Source organism: Saccostrea cucullata, unplaced genomic scaffold (assembly GCF_032062105.1).
Source record: "Saccostrea cucullata isolate Sc308-1 unplaced genomic scaffold, CSIRO_AGI_Scuc_v1 ctg1074, whole genome shotgun sequence".
NCBI classification, from domain to species: domain Eukaryota; kingdom Metazoa; phylum Mollusca; class Bivalvia; order Ostreida; family Ostreidae; genus Saccostrea; species Saccostrea cuccullata.
The window spans coordinates 40,190-58,519 of NW_026924110.1; the positions used below are offsets into that span (position 1 = coordinate 40,190).

At 34.6% G+C, this 18,330-nt stretch overlaps 1 protein-coding gene and 2 long non-coding RNA genes across 6 annotated transcripts; all 3 read right to left on the bottom strand.

The window, feature by feature from the left end:
* Nucleotides 1-771: 771 nt before the first annotated feature.
* LOC134265751 (uncharacterized) lies at nt 772-4,180 on the bottom strand. Of its 2 annotated transcripts, XR_009991814.1 has the most exons (6): nt 4,085-4,180; nt 3,669-3,734; nt 3,307-3,359; nt 2,889-3,097; nt 2,448-2,526; nt 772-866 (listed from the first exon to the last, which is right to left on the bottom strand). It is a non-coding gene; the product is annotated as an uncharacterized LOC134265751 (long non-coding RNA). The 2 variants fall into 2 exon arrangements; XR_009991813.1 differs by lacking the exon at nt 4,085-4,180 and having other exon boundaries at nt 3,669-4,063.
* Nucleotides 4,181-4,971: 791 nt separating this feature from the next.
* Nucleotides 4,972-10,594, bottom strand: LOC134265757 (uncharacterized). Of its 3 annotated transcripts, XR_009991819.1 has the most exons (5): nt 9,112-10,594; nt 8,897-9,020; nt 8,498-8,605; nt 7,974-8,045; nt 4,972-5,031 (listed from the first exon to the last, which is right to left on the bottom strand). It is a non-coding gene; the product is annotated as an uncharacterized LOC134265757 (long non-coding RNA). The 3 variants fall into 3 exon arrangements; XR_009991818.1 differs by lacking the exon at nt 4,972-5,031 and having other exon boundaries at nt 7,641-8,045; XR_009991820.1 differs by lacking the exons at nt 4,972-5,031; nt 8,897-9,020 and having other exon boundaries at nt 7,641-8,045.
* Nucleotides 10,595-16,376: 5,782 nt separating this feature from the next.
* LOC134265760 (uncharacterized) lies at nt 16,377-16,919 on the bottom strand. Its single transcript, XM_062747975.1, has one exon. It carries the CDS (start codon nt 16,917-16,919, stop codon nt 16,377-16,379), a length of 543 nt encoding a protein of 180 aa, XP_062603959.1.
* Between the last annotated feature and the right edge of the window lie 1,411 nt (nt 16,920-18,330).

An 18,330-nucleotide genomic window follows, 5' to 3' on the forward strand; every position in this document is an offset into this window, starting at 1 on the left:
AGAGTGCTTTGATGTGAGAGTGGCACGTTTGGTGTCCTGTTCTTTGGGGACTTTTTCACATTCATCAGAATGCCACTTCAGTTTTCTAATTTCATAGATTGTATCATCTTTCGAATCATTTTTTGTGCTACGAAGACGTAATCAATATTTAAAACTGCTTCTTCTTGCTTTTTCTTCTCTTCATCCCAAGAAGTTTTCAGCTATGGAGATGCACATCTAACTCCTACTTTCTACAACAAACATACAAATAAATACCCATTTGCCTATATATACATATTATCTGTGTGCTTCCGGATTTATGCATATATTAAATAGTACACATAATTCTGAGTTGATTGTAAAGTTATCAATTGACCTAGAGGAAACACAGCTCAATTTTGATTAATTATTGACAACTGAAATATTTTTGAACCAATCTACATTTTAAAAGAAAGTGCATATGGCAGTCTATTTAATATTTATACATGTATGGGGTGACGTGTTTACATTTGTGTGCGATTACATTGATTACAATGTTGATCTGAACACAGAAAGGGGTTTGTGAGTTTTGTTCCATATAATGTTTCTTTAGTCTAGTGTTAAAACAGGTGGTTCTCTTAACATCAGAACTTTGACATTTACAGAAGACCATAAAACATATAAAGACAGATACTTAATTATAATTTCAGACCAGCGAGCTACAGATTTTGAACCTAGTGTTGATGTACATGCCAACTGGGGACTAATTACTTTTTCGCCATTTTTTTTTTAGCATTTTACCACTATGTTTACCTGCTTGACCTTGATTATGTCCAGGTGCCCTTTTCTCTGTTCCTCCACATTAATTTTTTCATTTAGCAGCAAGATACTATGGATATGGTAATAAGCTGTAAAAAACAAAATATGAAACATTATTAACAGGTATGGCTCTAAGTAGAAAGAATATATTACAAAACAGGAGAAACAAGCTAATTCAGAGAATTCGTGTCCCCCGCTTAGGGAAAAAGTCGGATCCCCCTGACTGAATTTGTAGAATTATTAAATGTATACATGTATACTGAAGCAAATAAAATACATGTATGTCAATATGCGTATAAAGATTTAATTGCCTATTCTTTATTATGTGTATAGAAGATTCTTTTTATATGGAATATTTATCACACTGTAATGATGATTTTATAACCTCAAAAATTATTCTTTTCACATGCTAAATACTATCATTAAAAAAAGGGAAAAGTTTAAAAAAAAAAAAAAAAAAAAAAGGAAAAAAAGAGAGAGTTCGTCCGAGATTCGATCCCGGGACCTCTCACACGTGAAGCGGGACACATACCACTAGACCACGGAATCGCTTTATCTGAAGTGAAGTATATGCAGAAGTAAAGTCACATACATGTATATATATTCATGTTCGGTATTATCAAAATTTTACACAATCCATGGTGTTTGATTTATTTAGCCTTTATTAAACAGTTCTAATAGATGTAATAAGAATATAAAGTCTGCCGAGAACCTGTTTTATACGCAATAACTCTCCGCATGCCCCTGTGCTAAAAATAGCGACAGGTAATACGATCAATACTAGTAAAACAAACGGAGCGGGGCACTTTGAGAGGGGTGAGAGAGATCCCAGGGAGTTTTGGTATAAAATTACATTACATAAGCTCAAAATCTTCTTGAAATATCGCCCGGAAATGATAGTGTTACACGCAGACAGAATGTATAAATTTACGACCTTGAACTTTGACCTTTTGACCTCAAAATCAATAGGGGTCTTTCTTAGGCCACAGGGAGTTGTAATATTAAATTTCATTGCAATAGCTCAAATGGTTCTAGAGATATGGTGTGGAAACGAAAGTGTTATAACAGACAGAATTTGCTTATTTATGACTTTGACCTTTTGACCTCAAAATCAATAGGTGTCTTCCTTAGGCCACAGAGAGTTGTTATGCTAAATTTCATTGCAAAAGCTCAAAGGGTTCTCGAGATATCGTGAGTAAACGAAAGCGTTACAGACAGACGGACGGACGGACAGACGGACGGACGGACAAACCCAAATTAATATCCCCCACTTTCCAAGCGGGGGACAAAAATATACAAACAGGGTATACTTATGACTAAAGCAAGTAGATAACAAATTACACAATGATAAAATTCTTTGTGTCATCTAGCTAGTTAAGTGAATTACATAAAAAAACATATAATTATATGTTTAGATCAAACTTATAGACAACAAAATATGATACGAATTCGGAAACATACATAATGGTACATACTCCAAGCACATGGAATTTGAAGATTTACAAAGTTTATGAAAATGCAAAGAATAGAATTTTCAGCATTTAACATATTAAGACATATGTATCTAGAGTTTCAGACAAGCAAGCTACAGATTGTGTGGATGTACATGTAAATTGGGAACTACTGACTTTTTTGTCATCTTTTTTTGAGCATTTTACCACTGTGTTTACCTGCTTGACCTTGAACATGTTGAGCTGCCCATTTCTCCATGTTCCTCCACAATATTTTATTTCATTTAGCAGAAAGATACTATGGATAAAAAAAAATATGAAAAATTGTAAACAGGTATGGCATTTCGTAGAAAAAAATATACAAACAGATGTATTTATGATTAGAGCAAGTAGATAACATTCATACAATAATAAAATTCTTAAACTTTGTGATCTAGTTCAGGGAATTATTTCAAAAACATATAATATGTATAAGATCAAATCTAGAGACAACAAAACATGATATGAAATGGATGTATATAATGGCGCACCATACTGGGAATACATGGAATTTAAGAGCTTACAAAAATGCAAAGGTTAGCATCTACAGTATTTAACATGCAAGTTATTGGGATAATGGGCAAGTGATTTAACATAAAATAAAATGTATTAACAACTTACACTGTAGATAGAAGGGGTTTAAAGTGGACAGCAAATTCAAAGTTCCAGTAAATGGTGGCAATCTCATAAACAATAAGTCGTACAACAAATGAGTAGTTCGTACCTCAAACTGGGTAGCCATATATCTGGTCAAGTCACTTTAAGAAGGAAGACTCAGCAAGTTCATGTTGATCATTCCCAAAGATACTTCAAACTTTCTGGCACAATTTCTAGAGAAAAGATGTATCTTGCAGAGTTTTTTCAAGTTCAAATTAGGATTAATTCTGATGAATGTAAAAATTTGAAAAGTTTACAGATGACAGACGAATACCAACACTAATCAGAAAACTCGCTTGGGTCTTTAAATGGCTCAGGTGAGCTAAAAAAATTCAATTCGTGTGATTTTATTGATCTTATCAGAAAATTTAAGAAATATTACCTTTGTGTTAATTTTCATACTGCTTTTGTCATTTCTTGTGAGCATTCAGATTCCTGTAAATAATGCATGCATAATTGTGCATCATAGAATATGACAGGTCACAGCTATTTTAAATAATTTATGCTTAAGTATCTAATGTAAAATAATTATGCATAGCTTTGTGCAATTTATAGTATGTTTAGATTAACTGTCAGAATCTATTGCTATTGTATTTTTATAAGGAAATTAAGAATATATAAACCTCGTCTTGTTTACTTGGTAAATAGTAATTCAAGTTGCAATATTTTTTATAGTCTTATGCTAAAAGATACAAGTTAATAAAAACAATGTTAGGTAATTTGTATTAACTGCATGGTTCTCACCATTTACACAAGCTGACTATATATGCAGGCGCTGTGGGGAATCGTCTCAGGCACATTCCACTGCAACTATTAAATAATCAAAATAAGTGCTGAATATGATCTTGAACATGCATTAAGAAATAAATATATATATTTATTTTTTACATTGTACAACATACTCTGTAAATGCTGAACAGAGGAACACTGAAAATCCGGAACCAATTCCAAACGAGGAAATTCTGGTTAAAATTAATCTTTATTAGAGATGTTTGAAATTGTTAAATAATTATTACAAAATTTAAATAGAGCTTGCCAAAACGTATTTACTGCCAGGCATGTTATGTGTAGTGCCCATACTTAGGAACAGTAACATTGTCAAGAGCAGAAGCAATTATTCACTCAAGGACACATAATAAAATTTTGTACATTGTTCCTACCGCAGCACAGGGTCGTAAAATGTCTTCATCTTCTGTTAAAACAGAAATTCCATCCAAAGCTAATCACACTTCTCCTTTTCGCGACACTCTCTTTCGAATTTCGGCGAAAAGACCGACTTCGATCCCGATGCAATGGTACTACATTATTAGTCGACAGTTTAAAGAGAAAAAAAAACTATTTTTTAAAAAGTTATATTCCAAAGTTTTGAAAAATCTACAAAAGGCAGACCTGCCTACCCTTTCGCTTTTGGCGTAATTCTTCCGCTTTTTACCACAAAATTATGCTATTACGCCACTTATTACGCTTTTGATATCTTGGTTTAAAATCCTTAATGGAGAACTTAATTTAAATTTAAAGCAATACACAGCTAATTGTGCCACGTACGTTTCACGTATGTTAAACGTATGTGACACATACGTGACTTCACGTACGTTTTCCATGAAAAAAAATACCACGTACATTATACGTATGTTTTCACACGTGTGAATATCATGCGTGTCACGCATGTTAAACGTACGTATTGCCCACCATGCGTTACACGTATATTGCACACGTACGTTACTCATACGTTTCACATATGAATAACGTACGTGCAACGTGTGTGTAACATATGTTTCTCATAACATGTTTAATGGATTTATTATTTGCACTGCTCATATTGTAAATGTATAAATACCATACAAAAATGTGTCAAATTAAACCATGGTTAAACACGTTTTGAACATTTTTTCACATATTGTAAACGTTGGTGAAACAAAAATTACGTGCAATTTAAATATTCAATTCATGCATTTGACATAATTTCTCTCAAAGGCTTATTTTCTTTTCATCTGTTGAATGATCCACTTTCTGGTTATCCTTCACAACAAAAGACATATTTAGATTTAAGCCAAATTTAATGTTGAGTATGTTAACATCAATTCATTCCTCTCCAGTTCTCTTTTATCTGTAAAGAAAAAGAAAAATATTAAATGCATGGAATAAGGGAAAACCCATTTTTTCCCCTGAACATTATTATTATCCACATATTAATCTTGGTTGATTCTCTGTAGAACTTAAATATAAATACTAAATAATTAATTTTTTAGTATTCATAACAATGATCTTTTAAACTATCTACCTTGTAATTTTCTTATCTAAAATTCATTACATAGCATTGATTTGTGGGTGAACTCGGAAAAAACTGTACATACTGATACCCCATATGCCAGCTTATGGTTCAAGTTTCCCAAGTGCAAGTCAAACTCCAAAGTTAAGGTCAAAGGTCAAAATTGTTGACATCCAAGGACGGACTTGTCACAAAGAGTAAATATGTGAAATATGAAAGCCCTACTATTATCAGCTCAAAAGTTATGATCAAAGTTAGTTTTTTAACAGCGGGTTAAACTAGAAGTACAAGGTCAAATATTTTAATTTATACCCATTGAAAGGTTTTGTCACAATAAATATACAAGTGAAGTATGAAAGCCCTTGCACCAACTGTTCAAAAGTTAAGGCCAAGATTCAAATTATGAAACTTTCTTAAAAGTGAATCATACTCCAAGTTCAATTCAAAAGGTTAATTTGGTGTACCAATACAGAAGTATTGTCACTATGAATACCCAGGTCTATGAAATATGAAAGCCATACTTTCACCCACTAAAATAATATGGCCAATGTGAAAAGATTTTGCAGACAGACAGACAGGGTAAAAGCTATATAGATGTACCCAAGAATCTTTGATTACAGGGGTACAAAACTTATTCCTCATTGTCATGAACTTAGTCTTTTTGCTTTCAACTTAGGAGCATTATATAGATTTTCAATGAATCAATGCATTTTCAGTCTATGATTAATTAATAAAGCTGTGCCTTTACATCTGATCCACCTACCATGGGGCTATATGAATTTCATAATTTCATTAGGACTCAATGCTGATTAAAATCTTGCTATTAGTTTGCTTGATGTCCAATTAAAAAAATACAATTTTGAATAATTTTGATGGGTTACCCCCCCCCCCTTTAGTTTGGGTGGTGGTGGAGGGAGGAGGCAGTAAATGCTAAAATTTTACCAGACAGAGCACAGTGTATGGCGATGGACAACAAGAAACCCAAGGGCCTTGAATCGCTCTTCTAATAAATTGTACAATCTATCACTAGTATTTGAAGCCTCTATGTTTATAAGACCCAAAATACATCAATCAAGAAAGTTCGGTGATTCTTAGCCAGTTAGGACTGAAGATATTTCAATAGAGCTATAAAATACCATAAGTAGATCATGGTGACCTACTTTTTGGTCGACATTCTCCAAAGATGCCTCAACTGACAAAGTTTAACAAGTCTAGGCCAATATAGACTTCTTTTGGTTTTATCTTCCTGATTATCTCCCCTTGTATAAGGTCCAAAACCTAATTTTAGTATAAATGGTAGCCCTTGGGCCAAGGATGCCCTGTGAAAATTTGACAATGATTGTCCAAGGGGATCTTGAGTTATGACCCACATTCTAACAAGAGGCCCAGGGGCCACATCGCTTACCTGAGCAATTTGCTAGGAAAAATCACACATCAGATCAGAACTGAAAGTTTGCTGGGGGGGGGGGGGGCTTGAATTAAACCCCCCCCAGGGGGTCATGATTTGAACAAACTTGAATCTACACTACCTGAGGATGATTCCCTATAAATATCACTAAGCATGGCTTTAACGTACTTGAAAACAAGATTTTAAAAGGTTTCCCTAGATATTCCTATGTAAAACTTTTATTGGCCATTTTGGTCCCACCCTACCCCCGGAGGTCATGATTTGAACAAGCTTGAATCTACACTATCTGAGGATGATTCCATATAAGTTTCATTTTCCTGTCTCAATGGTTCTTGAGAAGAAGATTTTTCCAATATATTCCTATGTAAAACTTTGATTGGCCATTTTAGCCCCACCCTACCCCCAGGGGTCATGATTTGAACAAACTTGAATCTACACTACCTGAGGATGATTCCACATGAGTTTCATCTTTTCTGGTCCAGTGGTTCTTGAGAAGAAAATATTTAAAGATTTTTCCTGTATATTCATACGTAAAACTTTATTCGGCCATTTTGGCCCCATCCTACCCCTGGGGGGTCATGATTTGAACAAACTTGAATCTACACTACCTGAGGATGATTCCACATGAGTTTCATCTTTCCTGGCCTAGTGGTTCTTGAGAAGATTTTTTAAAAATGCCATTAATTTTTTTCTAATTCATAATTATCTCCCCTTGGAAAAGGGTGCAGCCCTTCATTTGAACAAACTTGAATCCCCTTTACCCAAGGATACTTTGTAGCAAGTTTGGTTGAAATTGGCCCAGTGGTTCTTGAGAAGAAGATGAAAATGTGAAAAGTTTACAACAACGACAACGCCAACGACAACAACGACGCCAACGACAACAACGGACAAATTTTGATCAGAAAAGCTCACTTGAGCCTTTGGCTTAGGTGAGGTAAAAAGTTTATGCACACCGCACAAATAGCCGTAGCATTAGCTCTTTGAGCCTTTGGCACAGAAAAGCTAAAAACAGTATACATGTACACCTGTATACTGGCTATGAGGACAATAGCTAGTTTATCATCCCCCAAGACAACAACTATTCCCCAAGATGCAGACGAGGGAAATAGTTTGCTGTTGAGGGAGATGATAAACAAGCTATTTTCCGAATAGTAAGTAAATAGGTGTTTTATTATGGCACCTGATCCCACCTCTGATGTTTCGGGGGTCCGTGTTTGCTCTGCTCTTATTTTGTATAGTTTTATGGACTTTGAGATTGAATACTGTTCGTTATCTCCATATCCTTCTATTATATACTGAAGCTGACTTAATTATATGTAAGGTCCGATCTGGATAAAACCAGAAGAGTTACGAAATGAAAAATTGAACTTACCTTCTGCATTAATCTTTAGCTTGGCATGGACTCATCTGTTTTTGTTTGTGTTCCAAGTGTATACTTTTTGTCCTTGAGGTTAAAAAAAAACATATGTAAAAAAAATAGATGACTTTCACATTAAATTTTTCAAAAGTTATTCCCCTTTGCAGGGTCAATCCAGCGTAAGGCCCTGTTTTCCCTCTGTAACCTTACCAAATTTATTGGTCAGTATCTTAAAAATAAAATCTGTAATGAATATCGTTCATTAAGATTTTCATGTTGCCCCAAACTTCGGCAATACAGGTACAGATCTAAATTGTCCAATAACGTTTGAAGATTGAAAATAATAACAGGTAACTTACAAAGGACAAAGTGGGAAAAATGAGAGTTATGCCGACAAGGGAGATAACTCTTAGTAGTGTGAAATTCGTCAAACTCGATTGCATTTCAAATTTTACATGAAAAGCTTCAAGTTACATGTAGTATTTGCAAGTCTAAAAGCAATATGATAAGAAAATCTTATTCCTTTTTAAAAGTATTACCATATTCAAGATTATACTGGTTAAACTTTAACAATCTGTTTTGGAGTCCATTCTAGGCATATAGGTGTTTACAAAGATGAGCTTCAGTCACCATCCTGGAATGCATATCTAAAATCACATAAAAATTCTCAATCTCAAACACAATTTATATTCATAAGGATTAAAAGGGCAGATATGTAAAAACAAAACTGTTACACCATTATTGCCCTCAAAGATAATAATTTCCTTTACCATCTAATGTGATGTTTTAAATACTGTAAAAAGAAATAAATTCAGTGAGTGGAACTTTACATCAAATTGTTGTTGTTTCTCTTTTTTTTTTTTTTTGCATCTTATTTGTTAGGTTAAAAACATTTTAAATAAATACTTAATTGTTATAACAGTATTTTTAAACTTCACCTGCATTTTGATATAACGTGCCCGTGTTGATGGATACACTTGGGTGCTGACCAAGACAGCTCACTGGCTCAACATGGTCAATATTTTCTGTTTTTGGTAACCCACGCCTCCATTATGTAATACACTGAAAAAAAAACACCCCCCCCCCCCTTAGTTTACATGCAACACACAGTCATAAAGTAATTAAATAATTGTTGATTTTATGCATTCCTCACCTTTAGCTAGGCCCTAGAACTTGCAGACGTCAGACTTCTCTTTCCAGTGACGTCACTGGTAACGTACATGTAATACATAAATGGAGGCTGGAAAATTCCGGAAGGTATATTTTATAAGTTTTATACGGACGGTACCCACTGTATATTTGATAATTATCTAGATGAATCATTTACTCCCTTTTGAGATTTGTTGTGAAATTATCGTGAATTTCTTTCTTTTTTTAAAATATATTTTTGCTCTTGAATTCGGATTGATTATATCTACCGATGACCGAGTTCAATTTTATGTGCCTCTACCGATATCCGATACATATGACGAGATTGGAGAAATTTTTATGTAAACTTTGTTAACTGTTTTTAGAGTAAATTTTAAACCAATGCGAACTGATAACATTATGCCAGACATGAAAGTGGACGTAAGGTGAACAATGTGAAATAAATTGAAACATTAAATACGCACACGACAAGTCAACAACGCACACACATGTATGCTTCAGTTGTGATTGGGTTTAACCAAATATCATAATAATGTTTATGTCAAAAAAAGATATTTTAGATTTTAAAATATTATAATTATTAAAATACATGCAACTTCTGATATAAGGACCCGTTATACATGTTATAAGAAGGATTTTATAGATGGTCATATCACTATGATTGCTCTTCTTCCTGAATAACAGGTTAAGCCCTAAGTGCCTATTGATTGTTATGTTAAATAATATCTTGATTAGTTCTCCAAAACTTAAACTATTAAGGAAAAATAGTTAGTTGTGGAAGTCAGCCATACTTTTATACAAAAAGTTCCTTATTTTAAGTGAAATTATGTAGTCCCTAGCAACAATAAATGTTTAACGCATTGGTTTTTTTTCTCTTTATAGCAAAAACTAAATGATAATTTGATTAAAAAATTAAATTTGAAATAAAATAAAAAGGATTAGATTTACAGTCAACCTACATTTAACATACATGTATGTAATAATATGAATTTACAAAATATACAGCCTTCTCATTCTCAAACATAGGTTTTCACACACATGTAAAACACCTTTTTAAATGTATATGTAACATGTGCCTGATAATACACATACTATATTCATCAACATATGTAATGAGAGCTTTAGAATACAAGTAAACCATAATTTGTTTATGTACATTAGTATATTTAATGTGTGGTTTATAATGCACATAAACTATATATATACATGACATTTGTGCTTTATAAAACACATGTAAACCATGAGTTCATTAACGTACGTGTAACATGTGGTTGACTATACACATGTAAACCATGTGTTCATTAACGTACGTGTAACATGTGGTTGACTATACACATGTAAACCATATGTTAATTAACGTACGTGTAACATGTGGTTGACAATATACATGTAAACCGTACGTTTATTAACGTACGTGTAACGTATGGTTGCACATAACATATGTTACACGTACGTTTCACGTACGTAACACATACATGTATTCCAAACATACGTTGTAGTCACACATATGTTATACGTACGTTGTCCCACATACGTGAAACGTATGTTTGTAATACACGTATGTGATACGTACATTTCACATACGTGATACATGCGTTATATGCAACCATATGTAACACGTACGTGGCACAATTAGCTGTGTTTGAGCTGCATTTTTGAGAATTTTATTTTGCTGGTAAAATGTGTTATTATGATTAATCTGTATGTAATGAAAACACTTATGATCAATAAGACCAAAATAAAGTTTAAAAATGCTTCAGAAGAAATATTTCTGTACAACCGAATATAGAGTATTATATAAGAAATCATTATTGTACAGGACGACAATAATTCAATTTAGCTTCAATCAAAGCTTATAAAAAGTTCTTCCAAAGCAATATGAACAACAGATGTTTTTAAATGTTCTAATTTCCAGTCATTGAAATAGTTAATTAAAAATTTGAAATATTTTTTTTCCGATGTCAAATATGCAGCTCATATTGCTTTAAAGCACGTCTTGCTGAAACGAAATGAGAATGAGAATTTCTTCTAATAAAAGTAATTAATAGATGACCGATTCAATATGTTACGTAATATACCTTGTAGTTACATATAGACTGGTTACCAAATATTCGAACGAAGAACTGAATGCACTACTTACATTAACTGTTAAATGATATGTGGAATAAGTACAGTCATTTCTATGCTCATTTTGGTTCATTTTACATCGCTTAGTGTTTAGAAAGATAAAATACAATGTTATTAAGGTACGCGATTTGTGTAAACATGCAAACACAAGCCTTCAATTAAGCGATTTGATACAAATTGTCCAAATGGTTCCAGTAAGGGTTTACGGTTGCATTGAGTTTGATGTAGGATACTGATATTTTACAACACTTTTTTCCCAATAAATGATTCCAAAAGGAAACGTTCATGCCACCTTTGTTTAGTAATGTACAATTTCAGTTGTTATAAAAGAAAATTTGATTAAGTATTATAGTAAAACACCAAAAAAGGAAAATATGATTAATTACGCTTTTACCTCTGAAATTCCACCAAAAATTTACTGAAATTACACCCTTGAAATGAAAAGGGTAGGCAGGTCTGTTTCATGCAACAATTTTCATTATACGCCTCTCAATGTGCTTTCAAGGTTCTTTGAACTTCTCAGAAAGTTCTAATTAAAAGTAGAAATTTTTTTTATCCCGAAAAAGCATTTTAAGATAACAATGTTTCTTAATATGATATGAAATTAGAAGTGATTTATGGAGCTTTGCAAAGAACAATTCGGCCAATAGTTCTTAGGGAAAACACTGTACACTACAGATGTGCAAAAAGCTGATGAGAACACAAGTGCACATAGTCATGGATACAGAGTACACTGCCATTATATCATTGTGCATCCAATGTTCATTATTCCAATGCTATATATATAGGCCTATAGTCTGACATGTAAGGCACCGCTGCTGTTCATTTTTTTTAATTTGTAGATATCATATAAGACATGCATGTTTAACAGAGGTACTTGGGTCTTGGATTATAAATATGTATGTACCTTATTGATATGTAAAGTACTTTTTTATATGAAGGATATGGAGAAAACGAACAGTATTCAATCTCAAAGTCTTTAAATCAATACATATCAAAAAGGTACATACATATTTATAATCAAAGACCCAAGTACCTGTGATGTTTAAAAATTACCATCTATATAGACTATGTGTCTATGTACAAATACCAGATACTTTATACAATTGACAACCCAAAGACTAATTTACTTTTATGAGTGCAGATAAACCGCATGTTGTAATGTCAAGTGCATGCGATAGCTGGAGTGTAAGGCCACAAATCCAACCATCCTGAAAGACCCTCTGCTAGCACACCCAACTCAACGATTCTCCGTCTGCCTCTCCAGCTGTCATTGCCTATACATCTTTGAGTGGCATCTTCAAGAGGAATTGTGTCTTCTCCCTCTTTTCTGCTGTATGTGTGATCATTCTCTATCACACGAATGGCGAAAGGCACTCCCCACTCCTTTTCTTTGTCTTCCTTTTATACCATCGCGCCGCGCTGCTAAACTTGTTGATATATTTAAAAGTCATAATTCTGGCTTTTTACTTTTATAATCTCTATTTAACTTCTTACCAATTGATCTGCATATCGAGCTCGCATATCTGTCAAATTTGTAAGCATGACGTCTGCTGCTTTTGTTTACGTTTGATACAACTTCCGGTTATGTCGCAAATTTTAATATTCTTTTAATTGTTGTTATTTATCAAAATCTACAGTGCTAAGTGTTGCATAAAGTAAACCTTTTCTGATGATGATGATTTTTTCTAAAGTTGAATGAAAAGGACGAGAACTGAAATGATTAAAGTTTACTACAGTTTCTAGAGTTACCCTTCCACATACTTTTTTACGACCGCAAAGATTCATAAGAATAAATCCTTAATTGATTCACCTAAATTGCGGAACACGGAGGGCGACTTCGATTCGTACCCGAGTACGTACTCGAGTTACTTGAGTTTTAATCGAACGACCATAGTTTCTACTCAAAATACGTCATATGACCTTATGAACTCCATTGGCGGATCCAGAGGGGGGGGGGGGGGGGCCGGGGGTTGGAAACCCCCCCCCCTTTATTTTTTGCCAAATGGAGAGAGAGAGAGATAAAACGGAATCTGAGAAAAAAAATTGTATGTCTAACTTATGTATTGAATAGATAAATTTCCACACATTTAGTTTCCTCCATTCACCTTCATTATTACTTTTTAAGAGCGAATGCATGTGTGGAATGGTAGAAAATATTCTACTTATTTTTATATGTCTTATGTGATATGTAACATGCGAGGTTTAATTTGATATGATATTTCCGCGATCTTTGGCTGTGTTGGCTATATACATGTATATGTACCCTTTTTAATCATATCTATTGGAGGAACTTACATAAAACTCTTTGTGTTAAACCCCATCCGCATCTTATCCCTAAAAAGTTTTTTTTTTCAAATTCTTAAAGAAATTTCTTTTTACTCTAACTCGGAAATGCTGCAGATCCATTCAATTTTATCGGGCTTCATTAGTTTTTGTAATGAGTTTGTTTTTTTCTGATTTGGGGTACCTAGCCATTTCAAAGAAAAAAAAAGGATGTATAGGGTGTATGGGGGGTGGGGTGGGTAGAGACACAACCCTGGAACCCCCCCTTTCAACAATTGCTGGATCCGCCCCTGAACTCTACCCAAGCTAACCCAGCCATACAGTAGGATTACTAGGGTTTCGATATGGCGGCGTCGAACGAAAAACCCGAACGTAGGAATTATTTTTTACTAAATATTATGTTTAGCATCGCTTATCCTTAAAAGCAAACTTCGAAACGCACTTTCTACATGAACGCTTTATAATTTATATGAATATATTTTTATTTGATTAGATTTTTCAGGCTTACTGCCCGATAACAGCAGAGACATAACTTCAAATTCGAAACCAAAAATATTCAGAGCTGAAAAAGAAATACATTTCAACTGCAGCAAAAGCTATAGAAAAAATTAACTCAACAGATGATGTCAAAATGGACCTATTGGACCGCCTTTTAAAACTCATAGAGGAAATTTATTTTATATTCGCTACCCTTCAAACTCATATGAGTTCGCTTGAAAACCACATGTTTGTGTAAACATCCGGGCATGTGACGTCAACCAAGAGTTAATACTCGGGTATGAATCGAAGTCGCCCGGACTTGTGTGGTCCTTTCAATAATTTTTGAAAACATATATAATTAAAAGAAAAAAAATTCAAATCAAGTAATTACTCCCTTGTTTTTTAGCATGATTATATCACGTCCTAACTTTTATCCCTGGTAAATAATACTCTTCTTTGCATAAAACACAAACAGACTTTTATTCAGCCGAAAATCGTCGATTAATAAACTGGGACTTATTTTCTAAAGGGTTGAAACTGGAAACCCTTGGCTTGCGAAGATGACAAAACTCATGCCTTGTTTTGTTTACATATAGAAAATATCATATATATATAACAAAACGAGACACAGCTCAGCACTATACATTGTCAAATCGATTTTAGAAGTAACTATTTATATGAAAAATCTGCTTTAAACGAACAGAAAGTGGTTAAGACACAGATCCACTTTGCATAACAAAGATTTGGAGGTCTAAACCTCTCTTGTATCTCGATTGATTGTATATTGTTTAACGCCCCTCTCGAAATTTTTTCACTCATATGGTGACGCCACCACTTGGCGGTGGAGAACTGCAAATTTTGTCCTATACTCGGCACTCAGGGCCATTGAGCAGGAAGGGATCTTTTTCGTGCCAGCACCTTCTGCGACACGGGACCTCGGTTTATACTGTCTCATCCAATGGACCGGTCTACACGTCCCACAGTGGGATTCGAACCCGCGATATAAGGATTAACTCCTTACTTCACAATTCTAGAGCAGACGCTCTAACCACTGTGTCTTGTATCCCAACAATGGGAATACAAAGAGGTAGAGCCACGAATCATCATATTTGGCCCTGTAAAATCGAGTTTCTATTCATGGCCGGTATTATACGTTAATTATTAGAGGACAACACACTTCTTTTCCTTCTGTAACTCATTTTGTAAAATAATGCGATGTAAGGCACGTGCGATGGTTTGAAGATGCGACGGTTTCATAAAAACGTTCAAAAATGCCGATTTTTTGACAGAATTTCCCAAAATTAAGTGTGGCCACAGTCGAGAACAACTTTCATACTTACCATATATGTAGATATTGCTGATACAAATCTGCACGCTTAATAAAATCGTTGTTCGTACGTGTGGCCAATATGAAAAATTACTTTATATTTTAATTTTTATGTCTCAAAGATTCAACAGTTTTGTTAAACCTTCAGTAATATTTGGCTTATATAATAATAGTTGTAAAAAAATTACACACAATGTATCAAAAAAATAGTCAGTAGTTCATTCCAAACGATATTTGTGGAGAGGCATGATCTTGGATTTCTGTTATCTGAATTCAAAACTCAAAAAACATATACGTTATGTAACGTTTTTCCGATACGGTCTAAGGGGAATAACTCTCAGTGTTTTCCATTTCTTCCAATGAATATTCTTGAAATGATACGCAAGTAATCAAGTTTACGGTTTATTCACATTTTAAAATCCACAATAGCATAAAAACAGTAAGTATAAAAATCCAACTAAAAATTGTCCGAAGTGATCGTAATGAATATCAAAAAACTGACTGACTCACTGTCTAAAATCCCTCCTATATTTATACATAAAACCCATTGCTCGCGAGGAGCAATGCAATGTAAACAAAAACCCATTGCTCGCGAGGAGCAATGTTATATAAACAAATCATCGTTACATAATAATTCGCTACAACTCCCCCCCCCCCCCCCCCACTTAAGTTTTTGACTCCATTCAAAATGATTAAACAATAGACAACTAAGATAATTTCTTGAAGTTAAACATGATGGTAATATGAAAGGAAATTATATAAATAATTAAACGTTAGCTATATAAACAATTATTTTCTCCAAATCAGTAAATTTTTACTACACAATCCATAATAAAATCATTTTGTTGAAACAGTAAACATACTGACTTACACCTAGCAAACTTAGTCTACGTAAACAATAAATCACCTTCGGACAAACAAAGCACAAAAAAATATTTACAAACATGACATTAAAACATAATAAAAATCAAAGATATAAATAATTTAAAATTATATACATAAAAGCTTGTTAATAGTTTACAAGTCTTTTGTTAGAGTTCACAACTTTTTCAGTATGGCCTCCAGTTTGTTACATGTATCACAAGGACAAATCTCCCATTACTACTCGCACTCGGCGCTAGGTGTCGCGGAACCTCATTCAGAATCTCCTCGGCAAGATCACGAAAGTCTACTTCCTCTGGATTCACGTTCTCTGAGTAGATAATTTGAGATTCGCGATTAATCTCCTCGGAACCGTCAGGATTAGTCCGAATCGTCTTCTTCATCACCAGGCATATGGTTGACGTCTCGACACTTACGCGATTGTTGTTATCGTCCATGTCATACATATCACTGTCCTCTGATGACGAGTTCGCGGCTTCGCTCACGTCTGGTGACTCGAGAGATTCTTCTGTTGGTCGCGCACACGTTTCTTCCTCTTCTATGTCGCCCAGAATTTCACTAACAAAAGTGTCATTTATTTCCGGCAAGTCTTCCGAATTCACTGAGATTATGTCCAAGTCCTGAGAAGAGTCCGTAACGAGTGGCTGCGCCGTCTCATGGTAATGCATCTCTTCCTCGTCGGAGGAAATGTCCTCATAAAAGTCACTCATAACGTACACCGGTTTTCGGGTCTCCATGAAACTGTGTCGTTGAATCTTCTTCCGCGGGGTATTTAAGGCCTCATTGACGAAGTCCTGGTCTAACTTATGGACGTTTTTAAGATGTCTTTTAAGATTTGATTTTCTAGTAAAGAGTTTCTGGCAATATTCACATTTAATAACATTCAAATCACTTCTATGTTGTTTGCGTTGATGCTGGTACAGGTTACTATTTGTCGAAAACACACACCCACAATATTCACAAATCATCTGGAGAATGGTCAGTCTGGTACCGAAGTGGTCTTTTTATAACTCTCCCAAATCGTGTTGTTCTAATGACGGCTTCTGATTGGCTGTCGGCATGTGACTGTTCCGCTGTGACAGTCTCGGGTCGCGGCTCTGGCGGTAACTTCAATCGTTTGGTCATTGGTCTCTCTCTCGCAGCTGGCACGCAACGTCGCGGGGCACATGCTGTCTCGCCAGTTGTATATTCGGATTCAGGAACCGGGCGCGATTGTTTATTCCCCCTGTATGGTTTGATATTGTCGGCGTGCACTATCACGGGCTTTGAGTTTTTGGAATGTTGAATTTGATAAAGCGTATCGCTCAGTTTTTTCACAATAAACAATGGCCCTGTCCAGTTCCTTGCTAGTTTTGCTTTCGTCCCTGTAATAATTTGGCGTTGATTTCGCCTCACTTTATCTCCAATGTCATAATTCACATTACGAACATTTCTGTCATAATAATGTTTTTGTCTTTGCGATAATTTTCCTGTAACTTCTCTCGCAAGATTGTGCACAAAATATAGTTCACTTTCCAAGTTTCTCACATATTCCGAATCATTTTTCCGAACTGGTTCTTCTTCGGTTAATTCCGTAGTCATAACATCTAAGGGTAGTGAGGGCTCTGTACCGAACATCATTCTATACGGAGATATAGTCGTTGTTTCATGGGGTGTACTGTTATAGGCCAGAACGATCCCGTCTATGTACTTGTCCCAGTCTGTCTGATGAACTGAAATGTATTTCGATAACATTTCCTTTATAGTTCGGTTTAGTCTTTCCACCATTCCGTCGGATTGCGGATGGTAAGCAGTTGTCCTTGTTTTGTTGATCTGAAGTAATCTGCACATTTCTTGAAATAGTGACTTTCAAACTGTCTACCTTGATCGGAATGTATTTCTAACGGACATCCGTATCGTTTAATCCAACCTTTGAATAATGTTTCTGCCACAGTTTCAGCTTCCATATCACGTAAGGGATATATTTCACAAAATTTAGTAAAATAATCAGCGACGACTAATATGTACAAGTATCCATTTTCTGACTTCGGAAATGGTCCTGCAATATCCGCGGCTATTCTCTGAAACCTGTCACCACTTAAATACGTCTTCATGTGTACAAGTATCCATTTTCTGACTTCG

Coding starts and splice junctions, on each gene's coding strand:
- LOC134265760 (XM_062747975.1), bottom strand. CDS start 16,919: ATGAGTGACTTTTATGAGGACATTTCCTCCGACGAGGAAGAGATGCAT.